The sequence below is a fragment of the Bos grunniens genome, chromosome 8 (genome assembly GCF_055505025.1).
Source record: "Bos grunniens cultivar Pamir isolate PY7600 chromosome 8, Bosgru_T2T1.0, whole genome shotgun sequence".
NCBI classification, from domain to species: domain Eukaryota; kingdom Metazoa; phylum Chordata; class Mammalia; order Artiodactyla; family Bovidae; genus Bos; species Bos grunniens.
In genome coordinates, this window is record NC_141172.1 from 102,031,016 (window position 1) to 102,043,501 (window position 12,486).

Below are 12,486 nucleotides of genomic sequence, written 5' to 3' on the forward strand. Positions count from 1 at the left end.
GTTAGTAGCAATAGCCCCATTTTACAGAGGAGAAAACTGAGGCTTAAGGAGGTAAGGTAACTAGCCCAAGATCAGTTAGTACATTGTTAAGCCAAGATTCAACACTAGCTTTAAGTCTAGCTTTAAGTGTCATACCCCAACTACTATGATCTCCAGGGAAAAGTTTCCAAAGGATTCTGGGAAAAGGAGTCATTAACAAAGCTATGGAGAAAAACACTCTGCCGCACAGATGAATGAGTGCTTAACAATGCATCAATATGTCCTGACACAATGATACCTCACATGTGTAAAATATTCTTTTTTTTAAAAAAATTCTAAAAAAAAGAAAAACAAAAAGAACTTCTCATTTTATATTCGAGTATAGCTGATTAACAATGTTGTGAGGGACTTCTCTGGTGATCCAGTGGCTAAGACTCCACGTTCCCAACGCATGAGGCCCAGATTCAATCCCTCATCAGGGAACTAGATCCTGCATGTTGCAATTAAGATCTGGCACAGCCACATTAATTTTTTTTTTTAAAGAAAAAGAAACCAAAAACAGTGTTGTGATAGATTCGGGTGGACAGCAAAGGGACTCAGCCATACATATACATGTACCCATTCTCCTCATACTCCCTCCCATCCAGGCTGCCAGGTAACACTGAGCAGAGTTCTGATGCTGAGCAGGGCCCTGTGGGGCTCCTGGGAACGGAAGCCTTTTTGTCTCCCATTCCTTGTAGGCAAGACTCCAGCCTGCATGACCTTCTCTGAGTTCTCCAGACTTGACTTGACGGAGCAACTGAACTGACTGAAACAAAGGAGAAGCAGCAAGGAAACCACCTGAGGCAAGATTAAAGGGCCCAGAGAGGCTCATCAAGATTGGGAGACGAGACCCAAGACCCTGCACACACCCTCATCAGGTCAGCAACCCCACCCTTTAGAAACAGTGCAGAAGAAGGAATGAAGATGGTTGAGGGAATGAAGATTGTTACTGCTTTGATCTTTATCCTATACCCTGACATATAACCTCTCCCTACTCACAGGGAGGGGGGCACAGGTTCTTGAGGGGCTAGCCTACTGTATCCCCCCTTTGCCTGGCAAAGTAACAAAGCCGCTCTTTTCTTCTACTCTGTAACTCTGTCTCCATACTTCTGCTTGGCACTAGTGCACAGACAGCCAAAATCCTGGCAAGAGCTCCCTGTGCTATATAGGACTTTGCTGGTTATCCATTTTAAACAGGAGAGTGTGCGCGTTGATCCCAAATTCCCTCTTTCCCTCCCACTCATCCCCCCTGGCAACTATAAGTTTGTTCTCTAAGTCTGTGAGTCTGTTTCTGTTTTGTAAAATGAGCTTTACTTTATAAAATACATCCACAGTTGCTAGAGAAGAAATTCACAATGTGAACCCGAGTCCTTGGACTCCAATCCCAACGTCTCTCCTGCTATGTCGCAGCTGCTTCCCAGCATGATTCGAAGCATCCCAGACAGATTAGAATCACTCATTAATGATACACTTCTAGAAGAAACAATTTAATCTCTTTCCCAAGGAGGCAATAGGAAGAATTTAATTGTTCCCTCAGAACCACAGAATGAAAAATGAAAGGCAGGGACCACAAAAAAGAAATGTACCCTTCTCCAATATATTGTCTCACAGGGCAAAGTCTCTCAAATCCAGATAACATAGCACATTTTTCTGTATTTTATAATCAAGCCTTTCCAGATTCTTAGAAAATAAACCCAGCTTAGAGATTTCATAAAATTCAGTCTAAATTAAGCACACTGCAACTGATAAACTCTTACAAGAACACAGTTAAGCCTTTACCTTGATGACTTTTCCTGACCCCAATTTCAGGCGAAGAAGCTTATCTTTGTTAGCAGTGGAATCAAAAACCTGAAAGTTAATCAAAATAAATGTCAGCCAACTTCACAAATAATAATAATCATTATGATGTTCAACTTAACACAGAACAGCACAGTACTTCTGAAATAGGTAATGTCAAATATACTGGAAAAATACTTCTGACCTGAAAAAAAGGGACCACATCATGGCTAAAAGTGTTATCACACTGAGTATCTCCAAAGCAAGGATTTTCCACATTTAGAAAAAAATAAACTTCTACCACCACATATCTAAAATTATCTTAATCTATAAAGAATTTTCAAATAAATTATCTCATTTGATTCGAACAACCATCTGGCCAAGGAAGTAGATAGAGCCCTAACTAAGGTCAATTCACAGGGGAAAAAAATCTAAGAGCTTAAATGATTTGACAAAGTCAAGTTAGGATAAAACTGGGACTTGAATCCACATTTTTGGACTCATGATCTAAAGCTCCTTTTATCAAATCATACTACTTTTGAGGGCTTAATAATATAAGCCCAATCTATTCACACTAGTATAAGAAAAACAGAGAAACAACTGTGAAGAAAGTCTAAGAAGTTTAAGGCCTAATCCCATAAGAATCTATTCAAATTTAAAATTGGTATAGGAGGACAAGATGTACACATGAACAATTACCAAAAATAACACTGGTGCAAACTAGTTTCCACTTGCTCTAAGGAAGAGACACGGTGGCACCAAGCAGATTTTATACACTAGCATTTCATGGTTATGTCTCAGAAGCGGCTGCTGCTGCTGCTGCTGCTGCTGCTGCTGCTAAGTCGCTTCAGGCGTGTCCGACTCTGTGCGACCCCATACACGGCAGCCCACTAGGCTCCCCAGTCCCTGGGATTCTCCAGGCAAGAACACTGGAGTGGGTTGCCATTTCCTTCTCCAGTGCATAAAAGTGAAAAGTGAAAGTGAAGTCGCTCAGTCGTGTCCGACTCTAGCGACCCCATGGACTGCAGCCTACCAGGCTCCTCCGTCCATGGGATTTTGTAGGCAAAAGTACTGGAGTGGGGTGCCATTGCCTTCTCCACAGAAGCGGCTATAGAGGTCAAACCAAGGCTCCTGAAAGATTTCTATTTGCTAATAGCAGCAATTCACAGTAATATACTGTACATTTGAATAGCTCTCACGCTATTTAAATTACAAAAGAACTTGCAGGGTACTTTTTCTTACCTGGCCCAGAACGTGATTCTGAAAGAGCCAGCTGGTGTAGGCCACTTCTAAAGAATCTCCAACTTCTACAGCAGGGCCTTCCACTACCATCAGGTCCTGTGACAACACTGAATCCAGGGAAGAGGTGCTGTTGCACTTGGCAATGCAAACCTGCGAGGTGAAATCGAAGCAGCATGAACCTAGTTTAAGCTCAGTTAAGGACTCACTCGGTTACTACTAATTGCTCTTTTCCAAACAGTGGCGTCCACTTACGAAACAAATTACATGTTTAGAAGCAAACCATCCAAAAGTCAGTAATCTTGCCAGCAATCAAAGTGCTTAAGAGTATGGCTTTGGAGTCTGACTGTCTGAGTACAGATCTGGGCACTGCCACTTATTAACGTGTGACCTCAGCCAAATAACATAACTCCTATGAACCTTATTTCAGACTTTTGTTTTGTAAGATGGAGATAAAGGCTTTGCATATTTCCTAGGGTTAGCTATGAAGACTGAACTAATAATACAAGGAGAGTACTTGGCACAATGCCTGGCAAATAACAGTAAGTACACAATAAACATTTGTTATCATTACTATACTAGTTTACTGCTTCAGTGTTTGGGAGCCTATGAAAGATAGGGGAGCATCTAAAAAAATGTCAAAAGGCTATTTAAATAAATAAAGGCCCTTTACAAAACCATGATGTATTCCTAGAATTCATCTCTACCACCTACAGATGTACCCATATTATGTTAGCTCAGACACTAGATAAAGAAGTCAAACATTATCTTAATGAATACTTTTTCTATAGTCAATGTTTGAACATATATACCTTAGAAACTTGCTACTCATTTTCTTTAAAAAAAAACGTTTCATTATTGCAATCAAATGCTAGCTAAAACAATGAGAAGTCATTTTTTATCAAGCAAGTAAGAGTAAGAAGGACAAAAATACTATAATAATTCTAAATGCTGGCTAAGGGGCTTCCGTGATGGTCCAGTAGCTAAGGATCCGCCATGCAGTGCAGAGGACACTGGTTGGATCCCTGGTCCAGGAAGATCCCACATGCCCAGGGGCAACTGAGACTGTGTGCCACAACTACTGAGCCCAGGCTGTGGAGCCTGTGAGTTGCAAATACGGAGCCTTCGCAGCACAACTACTGAAGCCTGAGCGCCCTGGAACCTGTGCTCCACAGCCAAAGAGCAGCCCCTTCTTACTGCAACTGGACAAAGTCCAAGCACAGGAAGGAAGACTCAGCACAGTCAAAAATAAATAAATGTGGCAAAGGTATAGTGAGAACTGATATGGATGTAAAACAGTACAATTTATACAGAATCTAAACATACATGAACTGTTTGATTACATCTTTCACTTCTTCTAGTCTGAGGAAATAATCAGAGACCAATGCAAGAGACATGGGTTCAGTCCCTGGGTTGGGAACATTCCCTGGAGTAGGAAGTGGCAACACACTCCAGTATTCTTTCCTGGAAAATTCCACAGACAGGGGAGCCTGATGGGCTACAGTCCACAGGGTCGCAAAGAGTCAGACATGACTGAGCTACTGAATACACATGCATGCTGAAAGGACTATAACTATTTATGCACCTCATGCACAGGAAAAAAAAGAAATGTCACATGTCAACAGTGATTACCTTGGGTAGTAAGATTATGAATGCTTTCAAATGCTTTTCTAAATTTTCTATAATGACAATGAAACAACTTTTAAAAAATTCTTTTAAAATAGTATCTTAAAAAAGATAGTTGTATTTATTCCTTAAGATAATTTATGAGAGGTGTTTAAAGATATGTTTATATTTAGCCTTTTGTTTCTCCTTTCAAGCAATAAGTATTCTTATTATTTCCCTAAAATACAATAAGTTCAAGGGATGAATTTAGGGTTTTTTTTTTTTTAATGCTTGTAACTAAAAATATAGCAAATTATGAGTTTTCCATATATTTTCTTAAAATCAGGGAAATCCAGACTAGTGTTTGGCTCTTCACAGAAAGAATAAAATAGTCTTACCTGTTTATTGAACTCCACGGCAGCCTTTTCTGACTCAAACATGATGGACCAGTTTTGTCTCTGGTCATCATAAAAGGTGCTATAGTTATTGGGCCGAACCTGGAGAAAGGAAAAATGTTGAGATAACTCAACAGCAGGCAGCACAGTGGATAAATGTAACTGCCTAAGCTCACGTAGAAGGGCCTTGCCTCAGGTGGACCCAAGGAGAGTTATCAGGGAACTTTCTTATTCCCTCCCATCCTCCACCAATCACCCCTTAGTCCACATTCCCAGAAGGCAGTCAAGAGACCTTTCCGAGAGGTTCTATTAAGATATTCACTTTGGGGAATTCCCTGACAAGCACAGCCAAAAAAAAAAAGATACCCACTTTTCCCACCAGGTATGCACAGACCCATCTGTCCTATAAACCAGTCCCAAAGGAGCTACTGATTCCAATAGGGAAAGCCTTACCATCAGCTCAAAGTTCAGATGAATCCTGGCAACAGTTACTGGCTGTTGTTGGCTGATATAAAGAAGAATACTATACTGTACTCAAGCAAAGACGGGCAGAAAAAAGAGAAGTTAAAGAACAATACAAAGATGTCAGGGGTCATGCTTCATGCAGGTATAAAACTCAAACCTCAGTTAACCCATTAAAGTTTAGAGTTTATCTTCTCACCGTCTACTTTAATCTCTTCTCATTTTGACCCTACTCTTTTAACTGTAATTAGCAATGTCTTTATTTTGTTGGTGTTTTTATTTGAATGAGGGGTGACTAAAGAGATAGGCAAATGGCCCACAGGTACATAAAAAAGATGTTCAACACCATTAGGCATTAAGGAAATACAAATCAAAACCACAATAAGGTACCAGTTCACACCTATTAGAATGGCTATTGTAGAAAAAGGAAAAAAATGAAGTGTCAGCAGGGTAGTGGAGAAACTGGAACCCTCATATATTGCTTATGGGAACGTAAAATGGTATATGCTGTAGACAGAGTTCAGCAGTTCCTCGAAAAGCTAAACAAGGAATTACCATTCAGTTCAGTTCAGCTCAGTCACTCAGTTGTGTCTGACTCTTTGCGACCCCATGAACCGCAGCATGCCAGGCCTCCCTGTCCATCACCAACTCCCGGAATCTACCCAAACCCATGTCCATTGAGTCGGTGATGCCATCCATCTCATCCTCTGTGGTCCCCTTCTCCTCCTGCCCTCAGTCTTTCCCAGCATCAGGGTCTTTTCAAATGAGTCAGCTCTTCGCATCAGGTGGCCAAAGGACTGGAGTTTCAGCTTCAACATCAGTCCTTCCAATGAACACCCAGGACTGATCTCCTTTAGGATGGACTGGTTGGATCTCCTTGCAGTCCAAGGGACTCTCAAGAGTCTTCTCCAACACCACAGTTCAAAAGCATCAATTCTTCGGCACACAGCTTTCTTTATAGTCCAACTCCCACATCCATGCATGACTACTGGAAAAACCACAGCTTTCACTAGATGGAACTTTGTTGACAAAGTAATGCCTCTGCTTTTTAATATGTTGTCTAGGTTGGTCATAACTTTCCTTCCAAGGACTAAGTGTCTTTTAATTTCATGGCCATATGACACAGCAATTTCCCTCCTAGTATACATGCAAAAGAACTGAAAAGAGGGACTAAAACATACACTTGTACATCAATGTTCACTGCACTGTTATTCACAATAGTCAAAAGGTGGAAACAACTAAGTGTCTAGCAGATAATGAACGGATAAATATTAAAAATGTGTTTTATATATATAATAAGATATTATTCAGCCATAAAAATAACCAATTTCTGATACATGCTACAACATGGATGAATCTTGAAAACATTTTGCTAAGTGAAATAAGCCAGACAAATATTTTATCATTCCCCTTATACGAAATACCTAGAGTAGGCAAATTCATGATAGTGTGGGACAGGGAAGCCTGGCATGCTGCAGTCCATGGGGTCACAAAGAGTCAGATATGACTTAGTGACTGAACAACAACAGAAAGTAGATTAGGGGTTACCAGGGAATAACAGAAAGGGGATGGGGAGTTATTGCTTAAAGGTTACAGATTTTGTTTGGGGTGATGAAAAAAGTGGAAAGACTGATGATGGTTGCTCAATACTGTGAAAGCAATTTATGCAACTGAATTATATACTTAAAAATGATTAAAATGGCAAATTTTATGTCTCATACATATTTACAACACACACACACAGAAATTAAAATTCAACTCTAGAAGGGAGGGAGGGACTGACTACAGAAGCTCATATACAATCTTGTACTAGAAAAGACTTCCCTTATACTATGTGAGGCAGATACAGCAGGGACTGATCACCTCATGCCAATCAAATTATAGACTGAGCTGCTCAGTGAAGGATCACAGGTTATGAAGAGCTGGCTCACTTCTGGGCTGTCCCTATTCCTGAGCACTATCTATGAAGGCTTTTCATTGAGAGCTTGGATGGCCTCTGATTCTTTGGTCCTGAAGTTTTCTGCCCATCAGAGATTCTGAGCTGAGATTCTTTAGTCTCTTCCCCATGAAGTTCAAAATCTAGCAAATGTTTTGAGAGGAAAGTTGTTGCTTTCCAGCCCTAAGTTGGATTTTATCTCCTATGAACCAAAGGCAATCTTTCCTTCTGCTTTTCTGGTATAGTCCACGGACTTCCACACCACACCCCAATTCATCAAATGTCCCTTGGGGAAAAACCAATCTTGTGTTTGGAGCGTCTACAGTTTTCGCCAGTGTTTTTTCCCCAGCAGTCTCTGCTTGGGACACACTTGATGCTTAGTCTACTCCTAAGTATCAGCAAAGGTCTCAAGGCAAGGAAACACTCAGCTTATTGGCTCTTTCCTCTCAGAATTTTAATTCATCTACTCCTCATCATTTCCATAGCTCCCTAATGAATTTTAAAATACAATTTTTTCACTTTGTCTTTTTATACTGTTGCCTGCTACAACATAAGACATTCTATCTGGAAGTGAAGGGTGGTAAGGTCCCAATGCGCCTGTGCTAAGTCACTTTAGTCATGTCCAACTCTGTGCGACCCTACGGACTGGGTAGCCCATCAGGCTCCTCTGTCCATGGTATTCTCTAGGCAAGGATACTGGAGTGAGTTGCCATGCCCTCCTCCAGGGGATCTTCCCAAGCCAGCGATGGAGCTCACATCTTTTAAGTCTCCTGTATCAGCAGGTAGGTTCTCTACCAGTAGTGTCACCTGGGAAGCTCAAAGTCCCAATACCAGATTTTTAAATCCAAATGGCAATCTCTAATGAAGTAAAGAACTTAGATAATAATCAACAATGCCTGGTAACAGGGACTTGTCTGCTGGTCCAGTGGTTAAGACTGTACGCTCCCACTGCAGTCGGGGCAGGTTTGATCCCTGGTCAGGGGGCTAAGATCCCACATGCCTCCCAGTGGGTCCAAAAGAAAAAAACAATGGCTGCTAACATGATAAAATGAGAGACAATCAGACATTATATATCTCCCAATGGGAGAATGAGAGATTTAAGGAACACAGTAACAACTGCAATGCATGGACCTTATTAGGTTAAAAGTAACTGTTAAAAAGAAAAAAACAGATAATCAGGGAAATCTGAATACTAACTGGCAGTGTGCATAAGATCAAAGAATTACTGTGGGTTTTGTTTAGGAGTGATAATGGTTATGTTTTTTAGAATCTTTATCTTGTAGAGATATGTACTAAAATATTTCCAGCTAAAACTGTATGCTAGAGATTTATCCAAAATAATCTGAACAGGAGAATAGGAAGACAGGTTGGAGTTGAGATGAAAAAGATTAATAACTGTTAGACTTCAGTAATGGATATGTGGGTGTTTGTTATTCTAGTCCCACTGTTTTTACATGTGTTTTGCAAATTTCCAAAATTAAGCTTTTTGTTTTTCATATACAGGAGTGTTGTTCATTACTTTAGCTACCCTGAACAGGTAATCTTCTCTCTCAGTGTCTCAGAGTTTCTGAGGTATGTGGACTGCATGTTATCTGGACCTCTGAAATGCTATTGTTTCCTATGTGTATTTTAACAATGTTCAAAACCTTTTGGAGAAGAATTTGAAGCTAGATACAATCTACACTGGCCACCTGATGCAAAGAACTGACTCCTTTGAAAAGACCCTGATGCTGGGAAAGACTGAAGGCGGGAGGAGAAGGGGACGACAGACGATGAGATGGCTGGATGGCATCACCAACTCGATGGACATGAGTTAGAGTCAGCTCTAGGAGTTGGTGATGGACAGGGAGGCCTGGTGCACTGCAGTCCATGGGGTCATAAAATGACATGACTGAGCGACTGAACTGAATTGAACTGAACAATCTATACAAGGAAATCAGTCTCTGGGCTTCTAATCACATCTTTTTGACTCAAATCAGTATTTTGCTGTGTGATAAACTGCCCAACTCACCAAACTTTCAAAAAAGATAAACACACACACACACAAGATAAACAGTGGTCATACTCTAAGCATTGCTCATTACCTAACAAAAGAATGTCCCTGGTTACTGAATGACTCTAAGATTCTACAAATTCTTAAGCTAGATTCATATCACAAAGGTCAAACTTAAGGAATTTGAGTGGTTGAATTTGTTTTAATGCACAACAGTAAGCAAAATGTGACTATAAATATCATTATACACCTAACATTAAAAATTCACATTAAGTACAATCATTCTAATCCTCTGACTTGATATATAAGACAAGTCCCCATAAAAACCAGTTCACTGGTATGATTTGGGACACCTGAATATACATGAGACAAGGGGGCATTCTTACCTCTCTGGTTGTGTGATTTCCCAGGACTGCAGCACCAAATTTGCCCTGCTTTACATATTGACCATTTGTGCTACAGAAGTAAGAAAAACAGGTATTAACACTTCCTTCAAACAAGTAGAAACAGCTTTCAGACATTATATATCTCCCAATGGGAGAATGAAAGAGATTTAAGAAACACAGTAACCACCTGTAATGCATGGACTTTATTAGATTAAAAGTAACTGTTAAAAAGAATTCTAGAAGTGGGGAATCTAGGCATTCAGCCTCCAGAAAGGGACAGACAACAGTTTATAATTTAAAGCTCTGACACAACTTCTTTACTCTTTAAACATCTACTATTCAGGATCTTTTAGTGGAGTGGCTTTCTCTGAACTTTTAAAAAGGCTGCTGCTGAGGGTATAAGCACTTCCTAGAGGGAGTACACAAGGTACTGGCTCTTCAAAGTTCTGTGTGCAGAACTGCCCAACTGAAACATTAAAAGCATTACTAATACTTTGTCTATGGCAGGACTGAGTAGCCATTTTGCAACAGAGAGGCCTATTGTGAAAAGACAGGAGCTTATCCCGTGGCCCCAAGCAACTCCAGAAAGTGGTCCTTCTCAGCTACTTACTAACGATAGGCATGGACTGCTGTGGCAACCAACAATGTGGAAGTGCCTGTCGTGGTGGGCGCTGTTTTTGGTGTCCCCTGATTCCCTGATGAAGAGATGAAGGAGAAAACAAAAGTTGTCATTCATTTCTTGCTTGAAACTGATTTTTAACCATTAAAGTAGCTTCAAAATTCTTCTTTAACCTTAGAGTTGATGTTCTAATGCTTTTACAACCTTTGTCCTCATCTGATCCACCAAAGGGCCCCTATGGTTATGGCTGGGGATGAAGAAACTGAGCCTCTAGGCCCCAAGTACCTTACATGATGACAGTAGCAGCCTAGACTAGAACTCAGGATTCTGGCTCCATTTCAAACAAATTTGGGGGCTGGACAAGAAGCACTGTCTAGAAAGCAAGATCACATTCCATTACTTTCTTTTCTCCTTCCAATATTTTGACAGCGATAATTGGTAAAAATGAAGTTGTTTCCCCTTCCTTTACTTTCAGAGTTGAAAATTTTTGATATTGAGATTACATTCATAACTTTACTTTCGCAGTGGTAAAGCAAGACTAACATTTAAAAATAGTACATTTAGAGTAAATCATATATTCACACCCACCACAGGAACGCACTGATGGAATAGTGAGAACACAGGTGTGGACACAGCAGCTAAGGACTTATTTTCAAAAGAATCCTCATTTGATTCTTTTTGTTGTTGTTAAAAAACAAGACAACAGGCCCAAAATGGAATCACCGAGCCTAAGCTCCAATCCACTAAACAGAGATTCAACATAATCACCGTTTTGGCTCTTCAAGAAATGGAATCTTAAACCAATTAGGAATGATCTGATCAGTCACCAGATAGATAATGTGTGATAGGTCTCTACTATCTCCTAAAGCGAAGTGTTCATGGGGTCACGAAGAGTCGGACACGACTGAGCGACTGAATTGAACCGAACTGAAAGGAAAGTGACCTTGTAATAAGCAGCCCACTGTTTTGCCTAGCATGATACGAGAATCCCTTCTGCCTTGTTTCTGCTCCTTTCTGCCTGTAAGAGACTTTCATTTCATACAGCTCTTTATAGCCCCTATCTACTAGACTGGATGCTGCTCAACTCTAGAAAGCAAAGGAAAGGTAAGTGAAGTCGCTCAGTCGTGTCCGACTCTTTGCAACCCCATGGACTGTAGCCTACTGTAGATGCTCTGTCCATGGGATTTTTCCAGGCAAGAATACTGGAGTGGGTTGCCACTTCCTTCTCCAGGGGATCTTCCCGACCCAGGGATTGAACCCAGGTCTCCCACATTGCAGGCAGATGCTTTACCATCTGATGCCACTCAATTCATGAACTGCTGAATATAGCCAATAAGATCTTTAAAATTTAGTCAGTTAAATTTTATTAACAGTATTGACATATTTTTTTCTGTTTATATAGAGTACATGTACACTGTAGAAAACCTGGTAAATTCAGAAACACACAAAGAAAATAAAAACAATTTATAATCTCACCACGGAAACATAAACATCAATAGTATGATGTATTTATTCCTAGCCCTGTTTCTATACACATAAACTTGTCAGCTTTTTCATCTTTTTCAAAAACAACATTAATGATATGCTTTAGCAATTTCCTTTTCTCACTTAATATACACATTTCCTTATACTCTTCAAAAGAATCTCCAAAACAAACATAAAATACCACTAGCAGTATGAACATGCCAGCTTTGCATCCTTGCCAACAAGAGGAGACGAGCTTTCTAAATCTTTACCGATGGGATGGGGGGCATTAGGGAAAGGGGAATGCCATCTCACGGTTGTTTTCATTAGCATTTATTGATTATGGGGAAGCAGAAATTCAACATTTTCTATAGATTTGTATTGGCCATTTATTTTGTTTGATTTTGATAAATTGCCTATTTTAGATTGTTGGCTTATTTTCCTAGTCTGTGGTGTTCTTGTTCTCCTTATTATTCTGTAAAAACCGACAACAGTACTTTCCAGTTTTATGTATGTGATGCTACAGAATATAAAACTTCTCTCTGGAGAAGTAGTAAATGACCAAGAAAAAGAGGAACTCAGGCCGCAGT

The 12,486-nt window shown here is 40.1% G+C and overlaps 1 protein-coding gene across 9 annotated transcripts in view; it reads right to left on the reverse strand.

Annotated features, from left to right (window-relative positions):
• FKBP15 (FKBP prolyl isomerase family member 15) overlaps nt 1-12,486 on the reverse strand; it is a 57,139-nt gene that overhangs the window by 32,594 nt on the left and 12,059 nt on the right. For 7 of the 9 annotated variants that reach the window (XR_015132146.1, XR_015132147.1, XR_015132148.1 and 4 more), the window contains exons 3-8: nt 10,424-10,508; nt 9,814-9,883; nt 5,490-5,564; nt 5,040-5,138; nt 3,040-3,189; nt 1,801-1,869 (exon numbers count right to left, since the gene is read on the reverse strand). Coding sequence is in view for 6 of the 9 variants with exons in the window: in XM_086316022.1 (XP_086172148.1) it covers nt 1,801-1,869; nt 3,040-3,189; nt 5,040-5,138; nt 5,490-5,564; nt 9,814-9,883; nt 10,424-10,508 (548 nt within the window). In the remaining 3 variants the exon portion in view is untranslated. The remainder of the gene's footprint in view (nt 1-1,800; nt 1,870-3,039; nt 3,190-5,039; nt 5,139-5,489; nt 5,565-9,813; nt 9,884-10,423; nt 10,509-12,486) is intronic. The other 2 variants (XM_086316025.1, XM_086316024.1) reach the window with 1 other exon arrangement.